Here is a 24,848-nt window from a genome sequence, read left to right as displayed (position 1 = left end):
AAAAGCCTTGGCCTCAGTGCGCTTCTTCACGGCCAGAGAACTGGTCTCTGCCAGATCCTGCAGGCGACGTCAGCTGCCACTTAACGGGCTACTTGAATCTCCATGGCTCAGGATGAGGCCCAGCCACCCTTCAGAGGGGAGCCATAGCCCAGTAGGCGGATCGAGATTATGGCCTTGGAGACCCCGCACTGGGTGCCAGGAAAGATGTTGCAGGAAAGAGAGTGGGGTGCGAGAGGATGGTCACATCCCAAGTCATGTCCGAGTCCCTGGGATGGCCGCCAAGTGTGGTTCTTGGCTTTGTGCAGGCAAGATTTCAAGAGCAAGACGTAGTAAAGTGAAGGAAGGTTTATTCAGGGAGATACACACTCCGTAGACAGAGTGTGGGCCATCTTGGAAGGCAAGAGGCTGTTTCCAACTTTTAATTACTAAAACCAGCATTCCAGGGAACCCCTGTGTATGCTCTAACTTTGCATGCTTAACTATTATTGCTTAGGATAAATTCTTAAATGTAAATTTGCTACGACAAAGATATTAACATATTAAATGTTGATACTTGTTGGCTAACTGCTCTTCAGGAGGAATGTATCTAGTTGTATTATGCCTCGGATTACCTAACATCCAACATTCTAATCAGTATTGGATGTTTTTTAACTTTGACCGTCTGAAAAACTAGAAGTAGTATGTCACTTCTGTGTTAAGATTTTGATTGCTAGCTCTTTTAATTCATTGGTCATTTTGTACTTCTCTGACGAGCTGTTTGTGACCTTAGCTCATTTTTCCCCTGGGGTATTATTCATCTTTTGAAGCTCCCTTGATGTTAATCCCTTTTCATAACATGCTGCAGATATTCTTCCCAGTTTGCCTTATGACTTTGTTGTGTCTTCACCCTATGGGAATTACTGATCTTTAAATTTAGTTCTACCTTTGATATCTTAAAAAGCCCTTCCTTCCCCCATGGTGCTGTAAATATTTAAGAGCAGCTCTCAGTTTGACATTCTTTGTCAGCTCTTATTCCCTTTCTGAATATTTCTTTTGTCTTTCCCCTGATAATTTTCCTTGTTTGGTTTTTTCCTCCCTTCTTTTCAGCTCTGTTCCTCACCCTCAAGTCTAGTCATGTATGTTATGCTCTTAGAAAGGACCCACCCTTAGCTCCCTTAAAAGAGTTTCAAAATTCTGAAAAAATAATGTTTTGGGAAAGTGCATAATAATGTTTGATTTATCCTTTTGAAAGTTAGACATTTCCAAACCTCTAGTCTATCTTTGTTAGTACCACTGTTTCAGACCCAAATCTTCTAGACGCAAGACCAATAGGAACACTTCCAATCCAGGGGAGAGTCTAGAAAAAGTATATAGCGTAAGCAGGACAAACCTGAAGGATGACCTTCTTGAGCATTTTCTTTTCTGTCGTCTAAATTTCTTTCTTTTCATTTGGCTCTGATCTCTGCCAAGTGGATATTCTTGATGAAGTGCCTCTTAAATGGCCATTATTTTAGTTATTATTAGTCAGCCCGTTATTAGTGACTGAGGCTTAAGAATACTTGTTAGTATTCTTTGGTGAATATATAAAGAATGCTGTTGACTTTAAAAAGTAACAAATGGCATATGAAGCCTGTTGCCAAGTTCTGAAATTTAATTGATTTGGTCTAATAAGTGAGTAAAGAATTATTAGTTCTTAGGACTCTGACTTCAAAGCTCAGGATGGACACTAAATTCCTATTAAACACGGCTGTGCTGTTCAGGCCAGCAGCTTTCAACCTCTCCAGCCTATGCCTTCAAAGAATTCTAATGTCAATAGCACGTAAGGAAAGTATTTTTTTTAATACATCCACAGGACAGTGTAACTTGATTATAATATGTTGGTTGTTTTAGATTATACTTTTGTCTAAAAGCTTCTCACATTTATAGGAAAGGCAGGGTGCCAGTTTCTCAGATACCAGTCTTTCTGTTTTCAGAATGATTAACTTTTGTTGAAGATTTAAAATGGTCTTAAATTCTCTCAATATTCTTCTGACGTTTGAAATGCTGAAACTACTTTGACAGTAGAGCACCTTTCAAGACCATTACACCAAGTTAGGAAGGCCCAAATGAACAGGGAAATTATTTTAAGGACTTTCTGCTGTCCTTTCTTTAGTTGTCTCATGTAGGAACAATTATTTAATCTGTGAATCAAAATCATAGGAAGTATAAAATTATGTAGTAGAGTTGTCAGTGAATTTGTATCTGGCCAGGGAAAGATACTTACTGCAGCAAAGGAAACTTAAATCTGTGTGCATCCTAAGAAAGAAGACCTGAGAGTTAGCAACACAGGCTTTTAAAGGGAGGATTGGGGACATTTGAAACTAGTTAAGGGAATTCCCAGGTTAGGACTACGCGCTTCCACTGCAGGGGGGGTCCGGGTTCGATCCCTGGTCGGGGAACTAAGATTCTGCCAGCCACGTGGAGCGGCCAAAAAAAAAAAAAAAAACCCCAAAACCAAACCCAACCAAAACAAAACAAAAAATTAGTTAAAAATACAGTATATGTGAAATGGTTATGTTGAATTGAGTCTAGCTGAATGAAGCCTATACTGTTGTCGTAGTAAGACTGAGGCAGGCACTTTATTCCAAGATAGTGAATTTTCATGCAATGAATTTTTATTTTATATCTCTTTTACTCAACTAGTTATTGGGTCGGACTATAACTATTACTTTAAAGAGTCCAGACTGGATCAAAACTTTGGAAGAAGAAATGAGTTTAGAGAAAATCAGCGTCCCCTTGCCGTCCTCAACAAGCTCCACCCTGCTGGGTGAAGACGCGGAGGTTGCGGCCGACTTCGATATGGAAGGTCTGCTTGTTGAACACATTTACTGCTGTCCTTCAAGATGTTTCCTTCCCATCAGTAATGTCTCAGTCTCCAAGTTTATCCTTCTCTTCCTTCTTGTAACACTGAGAGCAATATTAACGAGATTTTGTTTTGCATCGTATTGTGTGTCTTTTGCTTGTACCCAGACTTAAATGTATTTGCCATTCTGCCATGCAATCCAAATGTTAGTTTATGTCCTTGTGTCGTAAGAGCACAAAGTGGTATTTTTGGTGTGTGGTTTTGTCCCCCTAATTGTAGTTAAGGTAGAAAAGTAGAAGCTCAATGTGCCGAAATGGGTTCAAAATAATTACTACAAAAGAATAATTACTACAAAAGAAGATATATTGCTTTCTTTTTTAAAAAAATTATTGAAGTATAGTTGACTTTACAGTGTTGTATTAATTTCTGCTGTACAGCAGTGATTCAGTTATACACACACACACACACACACACACACACACACACATACATACATTCTTTTTCATATTCTTTTCCATTATGGTTTATCACGGTATTGAATATAGTTCCCTGTGCTTTACAGTAGGACCTTGTTGTTTATCCATTCTACATATAATAGTTTGCATCTGCTAGTCCCAAATTCCCAATCCATCCCTCCCCCACCCCCCTCCCCCTTGGCAACCACAAGTCTGTTCAAAAGAGGATATATTTCAAAGTAATTTTAAAAGATTCTCAAAGTGGCTAGGAACACATGCATTTGAAACTGAACCCAGCCATATAAATGTAATCATTTCAAGTTTGGAGTTCGGGACAGATTATCTCGATATAGTCATTTCCTTAAATGTGATTAAGAAATGCATTTGCTTTTTAATGCTATATATGTGCTATATTATTTTAGCATATTTTCCATTAAGATGCATACCTTAGTTTATAAAATGACAATGCATCATATTGTGATACCCTGTATGTCTAGATAATGCATTTAAGAGTTGAACACCTCAGAAGATCATCTCACTTTCACATTTCACTGTTCATTTGTTTACTTGGTCCACACATTTATGTAGTACCTTTCATGTGCCAGGTCCATGCTAGGTGCTGTAAATTCAACAGATGTCATCCTTGCTCTCCGCAAGCTCACAGCTCAGTTGGTGTTACAAACAAGTAAGCAGGCAATTGTAATCATGTGACATCAATGCACTGGTGAACGATGCTGCAGTAGTTCATGGGGCAGCTGCCTGACCTAGAGTTGGGAAGTCGGGAGAGTTCTACCAGAGAAACTGAAATTGAGAGTCTGAAGACTGAGTGAGAATTAGATTAAAGAGGATAGAAAGGCATGAACCAGGAAGAAGGAATGTGCAGAGACCTCAGGGGACAAAAAGGATCTAAGTAGACGATGCAAGTATGCTTGTGCAGGAGGAGTGGGTGTGGATGGGAGGTGGACTTGGTTTTGAATATGTTGAGTCTGAGGTGTCTGTAGGGTCCATCAGGCCCAGATGTAGGCTGTGGTATGTGGGCCTGGCACTCAGCAGAGAGCTCTGGGCCCACCAGGCAGCTCTGATGACAGTTTAAGGCCATGCGTTTTTATTAGCTTGGCCAGGAGGATGAGATAGAGATGGGAGAGGACTGGTCCTGGGATCAAACAGAAATGCAGACTTCAAGGACAGGCAGAAGAAGGCTGCCCATAAAAGGAAAATGAGAAGAAAGAACCAGAAATGTCAAAGAGCCAGGAGAATATAGCAGCTTAAAAATCAAGGAAAGAAAAGATAACAAGGGAGAGTGGTCTGTGGCAAGAAGGAGAAGTGAGCACCGCAGCCTGCCCTTTGGGTTTAGTCCCGGGGAGGAGGCTGTTGGTGACATTCAGGAGAGTGATTTCAGTGGAGTGAAGAAGGCAGATGGTGGTAAATCGGGGTGTGGATGCAAGGCGAAGACGTGCAGAGAGTGTCTGTAGGCAACTCTTCACAGAAGTTTGGCTAAGGCGGGGGAAAGGGAGAGGAAGGCAGCTGCTCCAGGGAGTGTTATTTTGAAATGGGGACGCTTGAGAACGCTTAGTGCTGATGGAAAGGGCTGACGCCATTGGGGAGGGGCAGGGCAGAATGAGTGGCAGAACACGGTCCCTGGGAAAACGGGGGTGGGCAGAACCCCACTGTTTCCATCCACAAATACCTGAGTGCCAACCACATGGTTAGGCTCCAGTTGGGGGCCAGGTTGTTGAAGAGAGGGGGTCCCATCTTAAGACTACCCTTTTCTCTGTGAAGTTTAAGGAGTGGGGCAACTCATGGTTTCAGGAGAATTGAGAAGGTTCAGGATAAAGCTCCTGAGAAGGGGTCAGAGGGAGAGCCAGCCAGGAAATTGTGGAATTACCAGGCAGCCCTGGGAGCACAGATGAGCCTGAAAACCACAGAGTTAATATGGCTTCAGTCATCGGGGCCACGTGGTTGTCTCTGGCCGCAGCACCCAGCAGCCCAGGTGCGCAGTTATGGAGAGGTTAGACAGTGGAGTTGATGCAGGTGTGATGGAAGAATAGTGCAGGAGGGGAACGGCCGAGGTGAGGAACCAGAGGACGTGAAGACAGATGCAGAGACGCAAAATCAAAGGCCTGGATCCTGGTGAAGTCAAAAGAGGAAAGAGTGAGGGCGAGAGTGGAAGTCTGGGAAGTGGTGGTCAGAGGGCAGTGTTCTGAGTTCACTGTTTCAGAGGCACTGCAGTTCCAAGGGGCATATGTGTCAGGAGTGGAGGAGAGCGTCAGCAGGGAAAAGACATCAGGTTGTTGATGGGCTGACCACATGGACTTCGATGTCGCCCAGAAAGATGGCAGGACCCAACTTACCAGCTTGCTCTCTCCTTAGTCCTCAATAAATGGGTGCAAGAGACCAGAAGGCTGGAGGTTATGGCGGCAAGCGGGGGTTGAGGGTGCTACATAAATTCGTGATGGCGCAGCCTCAAGGAAATAGGCCTTTTTGTTCAGGCTTGGAAGATTGAGTTCTGCAATTGGAATTGGGTTGCAAGGGGCACCCTGACCCCACTTTCCAACCGTAAGGAAAGAGGAGGTGAGGAGACCTCAGGGGAGAACCAACTCCCCCCTTTTGTGTATATGTCAGGTTGGGGGAGTCCAGGGGACAGAGTAGCGAGGAGACTTCTGGGGAAGGTGTGTGACCGCGTGAGAGCCTGTCTACTGCGAGGGCAGGACCTGAGTTGAGGGCACTGGGGAGCGGGCAGTTCCATGGGCGAGAAGGAAGGTTTGGAGGGAGAGCATTAAGCTTCCAAGTCAGCCAGCACTGAGACAGCTGCTCAGTGGAATATTGAAAGCTCTGGAGCCAACCCAGCTCCAGCTGTTAGTCACCACCGGCCTCCTGTTGCTCTGAAACAGAAGACTATCTTCAGTTACATTTCCTATAAGAGCGTTTGCACTAATTCTACTTTTATATGTATAAAATTTTTATATATGCCCACATGCTTAACCTATATATGTTTGTAGTGTCATAATGTTAAATGTGTTTATTTTATGTATATAACCCCTTAAAGCCTAGATTGGTGAAAAAAATCTCTGAGAAAGTTAACATGGTGGTAACTTGGCTGACCTTGGCTGACCTTGCACTTTCTCAGGTGATGTTGATGACTACAGCGCTGAGGTAGAGGAAATCCTTCCTCAGCATCTCCAGCCATCTTCCAGTTCTGGCCTTGGCACTTCACCAAGTTCTTCACCCCGGACCAGTCCCTGCCAGTCACCTACCATATCAGAGGGGCCTGTGCCTTCCCTTCCTGTGAGACCAAGTCGAGCTCCATCAAGAACACCCGGGCACCCAGCTTCACAAAGTGTGTATTTTACTTAAAGTTTTGTATGACTTTCCCTGGCTAATGCATTTGATTTTAGACGGTTAAACCTCTGATGCCTTTGCCTCTCCTTTGGAGACCCATTTTTGTTTTAACTTTCATATCCATAGGCTGAAGTGTAGCATGTTTTCTGTGTATATGAAAGAGGAAACTTCGCAGATGGTAAGCCCTAAATGGAAAGGATACTCATCACTGCCACTAGATGAGAATTTTTCTTAGTTCTTTTTCTATGTGGCCAGGCTTGTCCATGTCTTATCGTTGATGATTTTCTATCGTTATAGTCAGGACCCATAACTATTCGGGCTTAACTATCTATCTGTACATTGCCTAAATTATAATATGAAGCAGAAAGAGACAAGATATATTTTTTGAATTCAACTTGATAGTCATGACTTCTCCAAAGTTGGAAGATTTATCTCTGGAGGTTGTTACGTTACATGGTTTAGTCACTGTTCCATGCTAACCAATGTCTTCAGAAAATACCTTCCATTTCATAAACTTCTCTAGCTCGCCCATGCTACTCTTAGAGGACTGGCTTCATTCAATAAATTCAAGATAAGCCAGGGTATAGAGAGAAGAGACACCCTTTTCTTTTTCTTCTCTCTATTGGCCAGTACACTGCAAATGACTTAACTCACACAGTACTTCATGCCATCTTTTTTTTTTTAATAATATAACCACTGTCTCTTTTTTTTTTTCGGGTGCGTTGGATCTTCGTTGTTGTGCATGGGCTTTCTCTAGTTGCAGCGAGCAGGGGCTATTCTTCTTTGCGGTGTGCGGGCTTCTCATTGCGGTGGCTTCTTTTGTTGTGGAGCACAAGCTCTAGACACGCGGCCTTCAGTAGTTGTGGCATGCAGGCTCGGTAGTTGCGGCTCGTGGGCTCTGGAGCGCAGGCTTAGTAGTTGTGGTGCACGGGCTTAGTTGCTCCGCGGCACATGGGATCTTCCTGGACCAGGGCTCGAACCCGTGTTCCCTGCATTGGCATGCATATTCTTAACCACTGCACCACCAGGGAAGCCCCCTTTGTGCTGTCTTAATAGGGCCGCTCGATAAATCCCCTTCAGCACCTGGGGCCTGGGTAAGAAGTCCACAGAGAGCTAGCCTGATTGCTCTCATGGTACCAAAGGGTAATGTAGTAGCAGAACTGCTTATGTTATTGATACCAGAAATGTGTGACATTACACTGTAGTACAAATTTAGAAAATTAGCAAAATAATTTATCATACGCGTATAGAAAGTACCTTTGTGCTCACATCCACTTGGAACGTGATCCTCTTACCTCAGGTACTTTTTCGGTAGGTTCTCCTGTTGACACTCAGCCCCTGGAGCCCAAGCGGCCCCCCCCTCCCCGCCCGGCTGCTCCTCCTGCGCGTCCAGCCCCCCCACAAAGACCGCCTCCGCCTGCAGGTAACAAACCATTTTATTTCCATTTTTGCTCGATTTAAAATCTCCCTCCACTCTGTTTAAAAATGTTTTGCATGTTTCGAACTTCTAGCTTCTAGATTTTACTATTTTTCTATCACTGGTGCTACTTCCTCAGTTTTTCTCTAAAAAACGTGGTGGGTGTGACAGAACAGGGAAAAATATTGTTTCTCAACTAGATTCCTGTAACATGTTTTCAGAGCTGACCTTTTACAAGTGTGAAAGAAGTGTTTGTTTTATTTTTGCTAATGGGGTTGTACTGATTTCTATAAAATGCATGATTAGAACTGAAGAACATACATATACTTATTTACTATAAAGTTTATATATTTGTTTAAATGTTCTTTTAAAGTAAGTATAATGTTTCTATTTAGAAGCATTTGCATTACATAATAGCTTTTTTATAGCACCAAGACATGAATATGTGGTTTCTACATGATATTTGACGTCATGAATACTATAGTAAATCTTTGACATTTCAGTTCTTTATTTAATGTCGTTTCCTTTCTGCTGCACGTTCTCTTATGAACCATAAGGGGCTAGGAGTCCTGCACCTGCTAGAAAAGAATTTGGAGGTAACCATTGATATTTGTTGTGATGTATGGATCTTGGTTCAGTAATTTTTTTGGAGTTTGATTCCTATAACTGAAAGACATTTTAGGTTTGTTTGATAAAAGTCAAAATGAATGACATTTATATGCCAAGTTAAAAATAGCTCCAAACTTCCATTATATTCCTGTTAAGTAAAAGATTAGAGCTTGGTTTTATTAGTGAATAGAATTAACAAGAGCTTCCATTTCCCAGATAGAGGTGAATTACTCATCAAGGCCTGATAGACTTTTTCTTAACAAATACAGTCAATTTGGTTACAAAGATTTAATTCCCCCAAATCATACTACTTTCAAAAGTGATTCAGGCACAATGAGTATAGAATGTTTCCCAAGTATTTGATTATATTAGATTGTATTAGAGCTCTAGTACATTCCCTTGCCAGGAGCCTGTGGATTAGCAAAGTGTCCTAGAAATGCAATTTAAAATAATTATCTGAAATATAGCTTTCATTTTGCATGGCTCTATCATAACTTGTCAGAGCATTCATGCCTCATTTTTAAAATGTAAGAACAATTTTCTTTTATATATTTCAATAAGGAAACTCTTACTAGCACATGGGTCACTTTTTGTTAAAAGTGTAGTTTACTTGGTTTACATGAAAACTTTCACAGAGCGTAGTTGGAGGTATACATTTGACAAGCTTATTTAATCTAATTCTCAGGAAAGGCTGAGGCAAGATATTTCAGAAGAGCTTTTACAAATCCAGTTTTAATGTCATTAAGGCTCACTATACACATGCAGTTGGTCTTTCTACTCTAGCTGCCTAAGGACATTGCGGACAGGCTCGTGTGTTGTTACAGATTGACTTTGCTGTGTGTAGATTTTAATGACTTTGTATAATAAGGGTAGCAAAGTTATTTCAGCACTGTGGCCTCTGCAAGATACTGCTGGAGTATAACTTTTCCATTGACTTACAGAAAACATTAATTTTTCCCGTTTCAAACTTGTGCTTTTATTTATAGTTATAATAGACTTTTATTTATTTTCTCCTTTAATTAGGAAAACAATCTATAGAAATAAGTTGCTAAATAAATTTGTGAAAAGTTATACATGTTGGCAATTCAGTGGCTTACTTAGAAATCTGATTTAATTTTAAAAATCGCTTCTCTTCACAATTCTTTTGTAGGCAATGTTCGCAGTGTATTTTTTTAACCCTATAAACCAATAACTGCTTGAAGGCAATAAGCTGAGAGAAAGTAATTACAGTACTTTTAGGTTTTTTTTTTTTTTAAATTATGTATCGAAAACTAACTTCTAAGAGACTAATATAGTCTCAGAGATTTCATATGAAATTGGAACTTTAAGATTTTTGTTCCTTTTTGACTGGCAAATATTGGAGCTTTTATTAGTGATTTAACTCTGAATATAAAGAATGAGATGATCATAAAGCAAAGGCTTTCATTACACATATTTTTCAATTCCTTACTGCTAGTAATGTCAGATATAAAAAGCAAACTGTCCTTCTCTTGCATTCTAACTGTGGAAAGGGCCAGACTCAGGTTTGGGCCAGGCACCTAAAGTCGCTTTGGTTTGTACTGATATCTTTGAAGAAATTTAAACCAGTGAAAGAACTTTTTTGCAAAAGTAAGCTTAACTCAGAAATTGTTTTGTGTGCCTGCCTTTCATTCTGTGTGCTACGGGCCCTGAACAATATACAGCTTCTGTTCTTTCTCTAAAAAGGTATTGGAGCCCCTCCCAGTCCTGGGGTAGCTAGGCGAGAGATAGAAGGTAACAAGACTTTTGCATCATAGAAATGGATCTCTCGTTTTATTTCTAAATGTCAGCCCCTCCAGTGTTTAAAGGCATACCAAATCTTTTCTTGGTCCAACTGTAAACTCCCCCTCCCATCCTTATGTATACCTTGTAACTTGGTATTTTTTTTCTCTTTCCATTCTGTGTTGTATATAGTTTCTAATGGATGTCCATTTAATTTCTGCACAGTTCTCATGTTGTTTTGCACTCTGTGTTGTATATATTCCATATATCCTTCGGATGTGAAATTATTGTACAATGTTATTTTAAGAAGAATGCCTTCAAAATTCTTTTCAGAATAAGTCAAATGTTTAGAAATGTACTATACTAACTCTGGAGTTTTAAAAATTAATAATTGTAATTAAACCTTATTAATTTAATTGTAATTAAACCTTATTAATTCAGGTCCAAGAATATAGTGTTTTTCGGATGATTTCAGATAACAGAAATGTTTTAATGACGCTGAACTAAATTTGCTTAAAAGGCTATAAAAACTAGAAGCCATTCATTAAGATTATAGTTCTTAAAAAGCTGATGGATTTCATACAACAGTCACACTTGAATTTCCTTTCAAAAAGAATAAATATGAGATGCAGGCCTCAATAGTGTCCCCTAACTCCTTTTGGCCCCAAAAGTAGTTTATTTCATTTCATCCTTTTACTACCTTTCTAATGAGTTTGAACCGTAGTTTAACATTGTCTTGCATAAGGCAGATATTTGGTAATAAGATGTGCCTGCCTTCTACCTTCATCATAGGATTTTGCTATAGAAATCCCAAAGATCTCATCGTGAGATTCCTTTATCCATAATGACATCTACAGCGTGAAGCCCTGAAACAGTGCCATTAGGTGCCTCTTGTGTGACTCGGAAAATGTAGTGCTGTCTGTTTGCTCCGGAGCTGTTTGTCCACCAAGCTCTGGGAAACAGCGGGGCTGCATCTTGTGACCATCCCCCTAAGCTGACCATGTGTTTTCAAGGTTCACAGGAGAGAGCTCTGTTGGGAAAGTCACCTTAAAAGTGACCTTCTGAATGAGGTATCAGACCAAGTGCTAAGCTGGTTCCCATGAATGTCACTCTCAGTATCCTGATTTTTCTCTTTTTGGGGATATTTCCTTCAGAGCTGATAATACGCTTCCTTCATCATTATCTAAAGCAAAGCACTTTTGTTTCCATCTCACGCCCCCAATTTCTGCTGGTAATGAAACAACAGCAGCCAGTGTTATGCAATATGGCTTGATTGTTTACTTATGACTAATTTTTTTTTCCTTCCTGCTTCAAAGCACCCAAAAGCCCTGGAACGACACGGAAAGATAATATAGGTAAAAACACTTGAATTCAGCTTAACCTTAAAACTGGACCGTGAATAGACACTTGGGATATAAGTAATGGTTTCTTGTTTCTTTCTTTTTTAAAAAAAATGAAATACACGGTGCAATGTCTTTGTTCCAGGACGCAATCAGCCTTCACCTCAAACAGGACTCACAGGCCCAGGACCTGCTGGATACAGTACAGCCAGACCGGTAGGCAGCATCTCGCCTGGGAGCCAGGAGGTCTAGGTTCTAGGTCCCAATTTGCTGCTAATGAAATGTGTTATCTTGAAGAAATCATGGGGCCCATTAAGGCCCCAGTTTCCTCAACTCTAAAATGGGGAATTGCACTTGACGCTCTCCAAGGTACCTTTCAACACTAAGAGTATTTTAACATCCTCTTCAAAAGTAACTAAACATACTTCCTTATCTGAATAAAAGTGATGCAATTAAGTAGTTGCAGTCGCTACATAAATATCTTAGAATCTCTGTATGAGGAAGTGATGTTTTGGGGCAACTTTTTATATTATCTGAGTAATTCTTCAATCAGAAGGATTTGAAAACTAGATTTCAGAAAACCCATTTATGATAGTCGGTCAACTAAAGCTGGTTCTAAAGGTATTAAAAGCAGGAGAGCAGGTGGCATTGCAGTGCCTTTCCCTGTGTTGTGAATCTGTGGTTTTCTGCGTGTTTATCAGTGTTCTCTTATACACAGAATTATCCTCTTATTCACCCAAGTGAAAATTTTCTCTGGGATAGAGCAAGTAACTTAAGGGGAAAAAAAGAAAGAAAGAAAACAGAAACCAGGATCAGTCTAGTGGGTCCTGGGACTGCTGGGAGGCCTCCAGCTGAAGAGTAAGAAGTGGGAACTGTGACTGTAACTGGAAATTAAGAAACTTCTGCTAATGAAACTACTTCTAATTTCTAAGGAATCCTCATAAGATTTATAAGATAGAAATACTTCGTTCCTTCTCTTGTAGCTTTCTATTTAACATCCAACCTAAAGGCCTTTTTCTATATATAACATCACACTCCAAAGTAAAATGTCTGTGGCGTATACCTAAAGATAGCCATTACCCACTCTCCTTTTTTCCAAAGAAGGGGAAATTGCTATCCATCGATTCTACCACTTCCCACAAAGTACTTTCTTTATTTAATACTGTAAGAATAGGGAAGGAAAGTCAGAATTTTGTGAGATAACATTCATAACTTTTGCTTAAAATAAGGAGTATTGGGAGCTTAAAGTCTTCAGCAAATGTGTGAAAATAGAAAAGACGTTTTTCACCAGTGTGTCTTCCAGTGTATTTATTTTAGCATATCGAGTAAGGCACTCAAGAGGTTTTACATCTGTTTAAAAAAAAAGACCTCGGCATGGTTTTTCATAAGCCACTTAGTTACACAGCGTATGTCCCTCTCCACGTCCTCGTGACCTGTAATACCATCCCCGTCGCCCATTAAGGCAGCATCGCACAGGATGAAGAGCACGGCCCTGCAGCGGGTCAGACCTGAGTCTGGCTCCTGGCTCTACTTTCTAGCTCTGTGGCTTTGGGAAAGTTGTATACATTTCTTCATCTTCATTTATAATAGAGATGATAAAAGAATACCTACCTCTGAGGGCCATTTGGACAATGAAATGGAAATGCCTCCACAGTGCTTAATTAACACAGCGCCTGGCACATAGTAAACGGTGGAAAACAAAAAGGAAGATTTTTAAAACTTACGACGATGTGGCTATAAATAGAGAGCCATTAAAATGACAAGAGGCTGAGGAAATGAGATGAGATGCAAAAGCAAATATTTTCACCAAATCTTATCTGTTGAAAATAAGTAAATATCTCAACGGTTACGTTTTCCATTTTTAGATTATTCCACCCCGTGCCGGGGTGATCAGCGCCCCCCAGAGCCATGCTCGGGTGTCTGCTGGAAGACTGACTCCTGAAAGCCAAAGCAAACCATCAGAAGTACTGAAAGGTAGGCCCTGTATTAGAAACAGCAGTGCCGTTCTGTATTCTTTCCCTTTTTCTTTTTCTTTTCCTTTCTGCAGTCTCTCGCTTTTTACGACTTACTCGAATTGGGATAGCCTTGTGTCTTTCTTTATGCCACAAGAAATGAGGCTGCTTGGGGCCAGGGGTGGGCGGGACAGGGACTAGAATCCCTTACATTTCACTAAAGGAAGGATAAAAAGTGGTTTTCTAGAAAACACCTAACATCTGAAAATGACTTTTTTTAGGGCCGGCTCTTCTTCCTGAACCACTGAAGCCTCAGGCCGCCCCTCCTGTGCAGCCTTCTCTGGCCCCGCCGGTTCAGCAGATGCGGGAGCCTCTTGTCCCGGTGGCCACACCTATGCCTCAGTCTGCCCCGCAGCCGCCCCCTCGGAGCAGGTCGTCCCACAGCTTGCCTTCTGAGCCTTCAGTGCAGCCGCAGGTAAGTCCTGCCAGCCGGCAGAAGATCATCTGGACGCTTCTGTGAGGGTTTTGGCTTATTTTTTGTTTTGTTCTGTTTTTCTGTTTTTCTTTTTTTACTGAGGTATATTTGATGCCTTTGGTATAGTCTTTGAACATACTTATTTTAATTATTAGCTTAAGAAATAAACAAATATGAGATTCACTTTTAACAAATGTCTTTTGGTAGACAAACATTTAATCGCATGTTCAGATATGACTTCAACAGGCGAATGTCATTGGACATCTCAAACCAGTCACACAACAGATGCATGGTTTGGCTGTTTGAGGTTTGGGGTTTCTGTCTGTCTGTCTAACCTGTGGCCTGGATCAAGGGTTCTCAGAGAGTGACCCTAGATTAGGGATCTTTAAGGAATTCCAGGCAGCTCCCAGGCTGTTTTATCTTGTTAATGTTTAAAGTGTTGGTGACTTTCTGGGTTTTTTATGCATAATTTACTTTGGATAGTTAATGAACTAGGATGGACAATAATAATTTATTTTCTTATTGCTCACAGTTAATAAGTTTTGGCTTTTACATCCTGGAGAGAGAGGCAATCAGATCACTCCTGACCGCTGGCAGTCAAGTTAATTTCCAGTAACGCTCTTATTCCTCCTGATGCCACACAGCTAGCTCTTTTCCGTGGTGGAGCCAGCACTGGGCTTCCTCAGGGATCTCTAGCAGTTTCAGACACTATTGGATCAATTTAGAAGTTTTGGGCGTGCAGCAGCAGGCTTATTCACCAAAGTGAAAACCATCAAAATAACGTTATCTCATGAGTGTCACACAGAAAACAGTGCCATTGCACTGTTGAGGATGCTGAAGATGTATAATAATTGTAGAAATCCTTCCAACAATAAATATCTATTATTTTCTCTCTGCCAATCAGCTTTTAGTGTATCATGAATTTTTCTTCTCATTTTCTTGTGAGGTGTACTATTGTATTTTTTTTTAATGTAATTGGAGGGCAAGAAACTTTCAAAGTAGCCGTATCTTAGAGCTTTGTATTGCTGTTTTAGGACAGAAAGTGATCATGAGTTTCATAGTAAAAGTGAACCCTGATTCCTAAAACTCTATAAATGTTTTCAGTATTGAAAGTAGGTATGGTACTCTGAACAAGTTCAGAAAGGACACACTTCAAGTAAGGTTGCAATTCTCAGTAGAAAGTCATCTATGACACAGAAGTACTACAGGATGAGTATTCCAGTGACTGCCATGTGTCATTTTCTTAGGTCATTTTTCAGCTTGTTTTGCTTTCTGATTTTCATTGGAGTGGGTGTGGTAATCTGGTGACAGGCAGCAAGCCCATGCTTTGTGTGTGGCTCAGTAGATTATGTTCTTGACTCTTGTATTCTGTTCATCAAAACTATGAAAGATGTTTGTTTTAAACCTTCTTTTTGCCTCAGTCACCGATACCAAATTCCTCTGCACGTTATATACACAGACTTTTCTTTTGGGGGAGTGGGATCTTGTTCATGTCTTTTGACTGTCTTTGTGAAGGATCACAAAGTGGTTAGTTTCCTCCTTGGAGCTTACAACGCTGAGGGGCCGGAAGGAAAGGGAAGTATTTTACCTTTTGTGCCTTTTGAACTTTGAACCATAAGAATAATACCTATTCAAAAAATAATAGACATTTAAAATTTTTAAAATCTTCTGTAGTGGCTATAAGTTGAAAAGGATGGGATAGTAAAATATGACATTTGTTATTTGGGTAATAATATGAAATAGTCTTAGAATTGAACACTTAGTAATTTTTACAAGTCTTTATCAATTCTGCCAAAAATCTACAAGGTATTTAAAACATAAAAACACACATGACCGGGCTTCCCTGGTGGCACAGTGGTTGAGAGCCTGCCTGCCGATGCAGGGGACGCGGGTTCGTGCCCCGGTCCGGGAGGATCCCACATGCCGCGGAGCGGCTGGGCCCGTGAGCCATGGCCGCTGAACCTGCGCGTCCGGAGCCTGTGCTCTGCAGCGGAAGGGGCCACAGCAGTGAGAGGCCCGCGTACCGCAAAAAAAAAAAAAAACAAAACAAAAAAACACACACACATGACCCAGCTTTACTTTTTATAACTGTTTAAGTGTCCTTTGATTCGATAATTCTATATAGAAAAGATTCTTCTAATTCATATGATTATACCACATGTTATATATCCTTTACAAAATGTGAAAATGCCTCACCTATCTGACTTCCAACATCTTAGTCATCTGATTATCAGCTAAAAAGCAGAAGTCAGGAATCCAATGAGAAGTAAAATATTAGCATTGTGGCTATACTGTCAGCGTGATTGCTGCCAGTGAGGGAAGAGGGCAAGTGGAACACCTCAGCATTCCGGATCAACTGAATTCCATCCCTGTGTATCTTAGTATAGACCCATTCCTGTTGCCTGTCCTGTGCCAAAGCTGATACATCAGGACCATCAGGAAAGCTTAAATTCAGGAGTCTCATGTTTCGTAGGCAGGAAACTCTAGTAATACTTAATACAGTTTAGAGTGGTGTCTCTCTAAATTGTCAAAGTGAGTTTTGGTATTTTAAAATAAGGTGAGCTTTAAATATTGGGGAAGATTTGCTCAAACTGTTCCTTGAGAATACTGTAAGTTTTAAAAGTACTGCTATATTATGAAAAGATTATGATTTCATTTTTAAACAACAAAAAGAGGATCCAGTTGCTTACCTTGTTGTACCTTCCAGCTCATAAATTATGAAGTGAATTAATGATAGTATCACCCTTCAGAAAACCTGAGTAATATAGAACAAGCCTGGATCCTGACCATTTGTTAAATACCATTTTTCACTTTTTTGCAAAGTGATGCCATTTTGTACATTTTCTCTAATGGTGATAAACCCACAGACTATCTTAAGGCTGTGTCCTACTCTTCTTGGGCTGCCATAACAAAATACCATAAACTGGGTGGCTCAAACAGTAGAAATTTGTTTTCTCACAGTTCTGGAGGCTGGAAGTCTGAGATCAAGATGCCACCGTGGTTGGGTTCTGGGCTGTTTTCCTGGCTTGCAGACAGCTGCCTTCTTGCTGTGTGCTCACATGGCCTTTCCTCAGTGCTTGCACGAGGAGAAAAAGAGCAAGCCCTCTGGTGTGTCTCCGCCTAAGAGTGCTAATTCCATCATGAGGGCCCCACTCCCATGACCTCATCTAACCCCAGTTACCTCCCAAAGGCCCCATCTCCAAAGACCATCACTTTGCGGGTTAGGGCTTTCAACATTTGAATTTGGGGTGGGGGGGAGACACAAACATTTCATCCATAACAGGCTGCTTCAAATATTTTAGAGCTTCCAAACCCTATTCGGAATATTATTTTTGGAATAATCACTTTGAACTAGTTAGTAATCAACCTCAGACAAAATTAAAGTTTGAACACTAATTCAACAATACATTTTTCATTCAAAATGACAGAAGAAATTGGAATTGTCTCTTGGTCTTATGCTATGACCTGCAAATATCACTGCTCTTGGATTTTGTATATAATATAGAAATAAAAGTATTTTGAAGGCTGAATTGTTAGGGTTGTTGGTTGGTCTCCGATTGTCCTCCTAACTCTTTCCTTTGATGTCTGTGTTCCTTTTCTCAAAGCAGGAGCAACCATCAGGGTAACAGGTATTGGATTATTTCTCAATCTTATATGTGCTTTTCATCTGTCTTAGCACATTAGATGTATGAGTCTTTCGCTTCATACATCTAAATTTTCACTCATTTTAAAAACCACCTGTCCACATTAATAAATTCTATTATCATACCATAAAACCTTTTTTTCTTAGTATTTTGAATTTTTAGGAACCATTTTAGTTCTTGCTAATGCTTTCCCATTTTTTTTTGCTTTGTTTTTTACAAAAATTAACAAGACTAAGAAGTTTAACTTCAAGAAGGTAAGCTTTAGGTATATAGACGTGTATTTGGCAAAACCAAAAAGGTTCTTGGTTTTAACAATGGCATAATTACATAAATACAAAATTCAGTTTTTTTTCTTAGATTTCTTTTGGGAAATTAAAAAAAATAATTTTAGTAGCACAATTCTTTTTCGTAAGGAAGAATTGATGATTTACAAAGATGAAAGTTAACGTAGCAGGATTGTTTAAGGGCCTTTCCAACACCCTTCTCTGTAAAAATACCATCGTCATTAATGTCACGTCATCACAAATCCTGCTTAGATATATATAAATTAATTCCAATGTAATGAATGATGGTGTGGCTCTCATTATAATTTCAAGTCTGATTGGGCAAAATGATCCTGTTCCTATCAAATTACCCTTTAAATTATTTTGAAAGAAAATATTTTAATATATGAAAATAAAGATATTTAAATGTCTAGCATTTATTTGGCAAGGGCCTACTATTCTAAGCTGTGCAAGCATAAACGTCTTACCTGTAATGTCTGTGTCATGGACTCTTGTATCTACCATGGGAGAATTGGGGCCCAGGCCCAATCAAGTACTTCTGTTTTGTTATATGAACCATAAATAATCCAGACATTATTGGTAATGTAGAGCTAATTGTAATTTTATGACGTCTGTAATAAATTTGTCTCTCAAGTACTTTAATACACTTAGAATACAGTTTAGAATCTGTGTCATGTTTACTCTTCAATTTTGTACAAATTTATTGCCACATTAAGTTTAAAGAAAAACATATTTGTTTATTCAATTATAAAGTATGTTCTGGATCAGTTGAATAAAACAGATACAGAGAGTGATTCACTTACGAAGTTATCCACACTGTTTCCTTTTGCAAATGAACAGCCTTCCCTATTCTTAAGCACCAAGTTACTGTTTCAGAAGATGCAGTTACATTTTATTGGGACTGCTGCTCTTTTTTTCAACATATTTCATGAATGTTTAGTTATTTGTTTAACAACGATCTAAATTCATTTTGGGTCATGCTCTGTTTTGTTACGTTGCAAGTCTTGAGCTAAAATTCTCCCTCCCCTGTCCTTTTCAACCCAAAGGTTTGTTTCCTTACCTTTAATTTGGCATAAATATCCAAGTCATCTACCTAGTTTTAATAATTATGTAGGGTTTTGAAAATTATTAAAATGAAGTTCCTGATGAGCCAGTTTTCTTATAAGGCCAGGTCCCCAGTTCTGTTACCCGTAGGGAAAGTTGGCCGTGCTCAGTCCCACAGCCATGCTCCACTCCAGCCAGCTTCTTTGTGAAGTAGGCACACAGGGCAGATTTTTCATGACTGTGAAGTAATTCTGACCCCTCCTCCTGCCAGTAACAGTTCACAGCCAACTCTGTCACGTAGAGAGGACTGTGCACCCTCTGGGCACAGCTTCATTTTGGTTTAAGAATTAATATACCAAATAGAAAATGGGACTTCCCCCACCACCCCGTTTTAAACAGTCATTGCATTTGATTGTTAACAAACATATCCGTTTTGGAACATTTTTACAAGATGAAGGAAGGTCAATTAAGGAATACCGTTACGTTACTCACAGCGTTTATCCTGCAAAGGAGAACTTACATTAGAAAGCAAAGAATGCTTTGGAAATTTATTTATCCAAGTAGAAAAGGAAAAGATGTATTGTTTTCAGCTGGTGAATACAAATATACTAATAAAATTAATTTTCATCCATAAAGTTGAATTTCCATATTTAAATCTCAATGAAAATATATTTAAAAGAACAGTGAAACCACATCATCATCATAGATGGGTGCTGGAAGTTTATTTGTAGAGATTTCGCGTAAGTTCTAAAGATGGATTTCTTCAGTTTGTGTGAACATCTGATAGTACTGGGCATGAGCAGGACTCATCTGCTAATTCTGTGCAGCTCCCCATTTTACTGTCTCAATACTTGCATGGATAAAATAAGCTCTGTTTAATAGAAGGACTTATTTATTCAGTAGCGAGTTTTTACAAAATAATACTTCAGCTGTTATCTTACTTAAACCACCAGAGTAACAAGCCACGCAAAGCTGCTTTTTATTTTCTAAATTCGTATACTTCCCCACCCCCAGCCCCGAAAATGAGGAATAACTGAGACAGGAAGAATAGGGGGTATTCAAAGTAAGTATATTGCTTTTTTTGGTTGATTATTCAGTGCTCGCTCTCTTCTCCAGGTAAAAACAAACGGGGTCTCCGCCATCAGACTGGACTCGCCATTAAAGACCGACCCATTTGAAGACCTGTCATTGAACCTGCTTGCTGTATCAAAGGCTCAGCCATCTGTTCAAACCCCAAACCCAAAGGGGTTGATTCCATTGCCTTCTGCAACCCCAAGTAACATGAATACTTTGAGTTCTGTAAGCTGCATGCCGACAATACCTCCAATTCCAGCCCGGAGTAAATCCCAGGAAAACACGCGATGTTCTCCAAACCCATTCACTGAGAGCTCGAGCAGCACAAATCCTTTCACCGACAGGACTGCCGCTCCCAGAAACCCCTTTAGAGCTGAATCTCAAGAATCAGAGGCCACTTCGTGGTTCTCCAAAGAAGAGCCCCTTGCTCAGAGTCCTTTCCCTTCTCTGCAGCCTCTCAGACAGAACAGTAGCAAGCCTTCATCTTCACTGGATGGCTTTGAGGACAGTTTTGGTCCGCAGGGCCCACCTACACTAAAAAGCAGCAACCCAAAAGGATGGGTAACCTTCGAGGAAGAAGAGGACTTCGGTGTGACAGGAAAGTCAAGGCCCGCTTGTCCAGACCTACTGGGTCATCAGCCGAGTTCGTCTTCTGGCTCCAAGGTGACCTTTAGTGATGACTGGAATAAAGGTACCAGTGTCTCTTTCTGTGTGTTGCCAGCAAGAAGACCACCTCCGCCTCCTGTCCCTCTGCTCCCACCTGGCACCACCCCTCCAGCAGACCCTTTCACAGCCTTGGCCTCTAAGGCATCACCCGCGCTAGACTTTACAGAAAGATAATGTTATACAGTAGAAAGCAGTTGTTTTTATAGTTTTGGCAGGGTAGAGCCAAAAGAATTGGGCATTCGTTATTCATTATGTGCAATAAGTAATTGTTAAGTGCACTGATGTTGTCATGAAATACCACTATTTAATGTGTACAAAGTTGGAATATGTGTATATTGGAAATAAGGAAAAATCTTTCTCATTATTAACTGGAATTTTGGTGTGTTTCTGTTTGGATAAATACGAGAGAGTAGAAGCCATAAAAAGTGCTTGAAACTACTTTAGAAAATAGTCCTTATTCAGAAATTCTTTGTCAGTCTCCTTTACAGAATCTCAAAAAGCCCAAACAACTTCTAGCTGACATTACTGCCAGCCCCTTTCTTACTTGTTAAAAATTGGAATTTATAAGTATTTACCAAAGAGCTGTCAAACTTATACTGAAACAGAATTTAGAAGGATATATATACACACACTGTGTGTATATATATATGTATATATACAGTAATTGTATGTGTATATATATACAGTAGTATGTGTATATATATATACACACTTATATATTTGTAAAACACATAATTTTAATTCTAAATCAGACCAAATTTTTACCTAAAAATTCGAACATAGTTCTTCTTTCAATATTTCATTATCTAAAGGATGGCCGAAAATGAAATTTGGATATTTCATTCCTTTTCTTTCTAAAACTAGAATGATCTCACTAGGGAACCAGAATCGACCACCGTTCCACACCCACCCCCGTGTGACACGCACACCGCGCACACCCTTGTTACCTGCCACTGCAGCACGTGCGCCGGCTTTTCCGGGGGAGGAGCTTCTTGCAGCCGGAAGCGGCGTAGTGTGTGGTTACAGTCGGTCACGTGGACCGACACCCTGGCCCTTTCAAAAAAGCACGCTGGCCCAGAAAGTCGGGAAAGCACGTTCCACCAAGCTCAGTGAAAAGCGTTAGAGCTCAACGTACGCGAAGGCGTCCGCTGCCCATGGCCCTTGCGCGCTTCTCTTGCCGCCTCCGCTCTGGAAGTGGTGAGCGGGCCACAGGCGCCGCCCGGGGCGGAACTGGGATCTACTCCTTGTGTGTTCTCTCCCTCTCACGAACTACACGACACATCTGTGATGCTGCTTTACGTTTGTAGAGGCTACACCTCAAATTAGCTGTGGATTTTGTCTCCTGCACTGCCAATATGCAGCTGATCCTGCTTTAATTTTATGAAGACGTACACAGAATGTATACAGAATGTAGTATTTTGATACCATTGAGTAATCCTAATCAGAAAACTCCTTGAGCAATAGTTGTTTTGTTGTCAGTTTAAGATTACCTTTACCCATTATATTAACGTTCCTTTTATACAAAGAGTTGTATATGTCGACCTAAATTCCGTTGTCTGCATTTAACCTTTAAAGATGTGCATTAGCGGAATATCAGAAAAAAGAGTTCCTGGCTAAGAATACGTAAAATGTAAAAGCACAGCAAACTGCATCGCACTTAACCGCATAAAGCGAATCTGTTAGGAGAAAAGCACTTTTCTAAATACTCAAATGTTATCAGAATACTATGTTTATAAAAGTAACCCTCTCTCTATTAACAGCCAGGATTTGCTGTTAGAAATAACTCGTGAGTTTTATATTGTGCTTTTTTGGGGGGTTCTAATCATTTCAGCAGTAGTATATTTTAAACAGCAGTATTACTATAGGCAGTGTGCTTCAAAATGTGAATTAACTTGTTGAAACTGTGGCTTTAACAAATCTATGTGATTAGTATATATGGTATTCAATATTTGCTCTCTATTAGCAAAATAATTCATTATAAACTTCACTAGTGCAGATTGCAGTTCTGTGAGCAATGTTTCCTATTGAATATAAACTACTGTCTAAAATATACATATCATGTAGCAGCTCAGCCTTTATCAGCAAATTCTACTTGGCAAGTTGCTGAAAAAGTGCACAAAGTTATGAAAGTTAAAGGTCTGCTGCAAATAACTAGCCACTATTCTGTGTATTGTTAAAGTATTTACCAGTTCTGTTAAAAGCAGAGCAGAAGCTAGACACAGGATCTCTTTGTGAATTCTTCATTCTCTATAGTAGATTGCTGTTTATATGTAAGAATTTTATTGCTTATGTGGCATACAGTATTTATAACTATATACTTTATAGAAGTACAGTATTAAAGTCAGTGGTATGTAAACACTCTGTACATATCCTGTGAAATGTGCTCTCATATGAAATAAATATACCTGTCTTTACCATATTGACTACTTTGCTCAAAAGGGAGGAATTTTTCTCAGCCGTTTTCCTTGAAGTTAATATATACGGGTTTGGTGACATTTGGGGATTAATTCTTGTTGTATAATTGGGTATTTTAATTCAAGGTCTTATTTTCATCCATTTCACTTCTCTATGTAATATTTCGGCTAAAAGGAAGAAGAAAGCTATTCTGAGATTACTAATCACCGTTAAGAAGCCATGCACTTATTCTGCAAGAGAGGCCCTGATGCAAAATCTCGTTGGCTCGAAAATAACACGTGACGCATGAATGATGATTTTCTAACCCAGAGCAAGAGAAACAGCCTGGGGGGTCAAGGGGAGGCGCAGAAGGGAGACAGGTGCACGTGGAGGCAGGCGAAAGAAGAGACTGCCTTAAAAGACCCAAAGTCGGGGACTTCCCTGGTGACGCAGTGGTTGAGTCTGCCTGCCGATGCAGGGAACACGGGTTGGTGCCTGGTCCGGGAAGATCCCACGTGCCGCGGAGCGGCTGGGCCCGTGAGCCATGGCCGCTGGGCCTGCGCGTCCGGAGCCTGTGCTCCGCAACAGGAGAGGCCACAACAGTGAGAGGCCCGCGTACCGCAAAAAAAAAAAAAAAAAAAGACCCAAAGTAAGAGACCGAGGCCGGTAGTTCCTGTGAGTATTGCCTTTTTTCAGATTGCCATTTAAAACAATAACCTTGATTCTTAAATAGTTCAGTTATGTTCATTAACCTCTGATTAAGAAGTTACAGATACAGAATAATAGGCTTTGTAAAACCTTTTTATTTTAAGGTAAATTTGTATGCACTTATAAGAAATAATACAGAGAGATCCCAGTTTCCCCAAACTGGGAAACTACCTTTTACCCAGTTTCCTTCAGTGGCAACATTTTGCAAAACTATAGTACAATACTACAACCAGGACATTCACATTGACACAAGACCTTCCCATCACCACAAAGATCCTTCATGTTGCCCCTTTCCTGCTTCCCTCCCATCCCATGCCCCTCTCCTGTGTCCTTAACTTCTGGCAACCACTAACCTACTCTCCATTTCTACAATTTTGCCACTTCAAGAGTGTTCTGTAAATGGAATCATGTGTAACCATTCGGGATTGACCTTTTTTACTCCATAATTCCCTGGAGATTCATCTGGATTGCATGTACCAATAGGTGGTTCCTTTTTATTGCTGTGTATATCAGTAGTATTCCATGGTATGGATGGACCACAATTGGGTTAACCATTTGCCCACCCCTTGAAGGACATCTGGGTTGTTCCAGTTTGGGACTATTATAAATGAAGCTGCTGTGAACATTCATCTCAGGTTTTTATGTGCACATAAGTTTTCTCTGGGATAAATGCCCAGGAGTGCAATTGCTGGGTCGTAGGGTGGTTGCATGCTTGGATTTTTTAGAACTGCCAGATTGTCTTCCAGAATGACTGTACCATTTAACATTCCCATCAGCAATTTACGAGTGATCCAGTTTCTCCTCATTCTTGCCTGCATTTTCTGTTGTTACTATTTTTTACTTTAGCCATTTTGGTAGCAAATATTTCATTGTGGCTTTGTGTTTC

General features: G+C 40.2%; 1 protein-coding gene across 5 annotated transcripts in view; it reads left to right on the top strand.

Annotated features, from left to right (window-relative positions):
• Positions 1-23,277, top strand: part of SYNJ1 (synaptojanin 1) — an 88,934-nt gene extending 65,657 nt beyond the window's left edge. For 2 of the 5 annotated variants that reach the window (XM_060150841.1, XM_060150842.1), the window contains exons 22-31: positions 2,662-2,824; positions 6,404-6,613; positions 7,931-8,038; positions 8,590-8,628; positions 11,698-11,736; positions 11,867-11,937; positions 13,587-13,695; positions 13,955-14,148; positions 20,237-20,857; positions 21,725-23,277. In XM_060150841.1, coding sequence (XP_060006824.1) covers positions 2,662-2,824; positions 6,404-6,613; positions 7,931-8,038; positions 8,590-8,628; positions 11,698-11,736; positions 11,867-11,937; positions 13,587-13,695; positions 13,955-14,148; positions 20,237-20,857; positions 21,725-21,973 — 1,803 coding nt within the window. In that variant the 3' untranslated portion in view covers positions 21,974-23,277. Of the gene's footprint in view, positions 1-2,661; positions 2,825-6,403; positions 6,614-7,915; positions 8,039-8,589; positions 8,629-10,345; positions 10,751-11,697; positions 11,737-11,866; positions 11,938-13,586; positions 13,696-13,954; positions 14,149-20,236; positions 20,858-21,724 lie in introns of those variants that run through there. The other 3 variants (XM_060150843.1, XM_060150845.1, XM_060150844.1) reach the window with 3 other exon arrangements.
• The last annotated feature ends 1,571 nt before the right edge of the window (positions 23,278-24,848 follow it).

Source organism: Lagenorhynchus albirostris, chromosome 5 (genome assembly GCF_949774975.1).
Source record: "Lagenorhynchus albirostris chromosome 5, mLagAlb1.1, whole genome shotgun sequence".
NCBI classification, from domain to species: domain Eukaryota; kingdom Metazoa; phylum Chordata; class Mammalia; order Artiodactyla; family Delphinidae; genus Lagenorhynchus; species Lagenorhynchus albirostris.
Note: the sequence above shows the minus strand (reverse complement) of the source record. Positions and strands in the feature narration are given on the sequence as shown.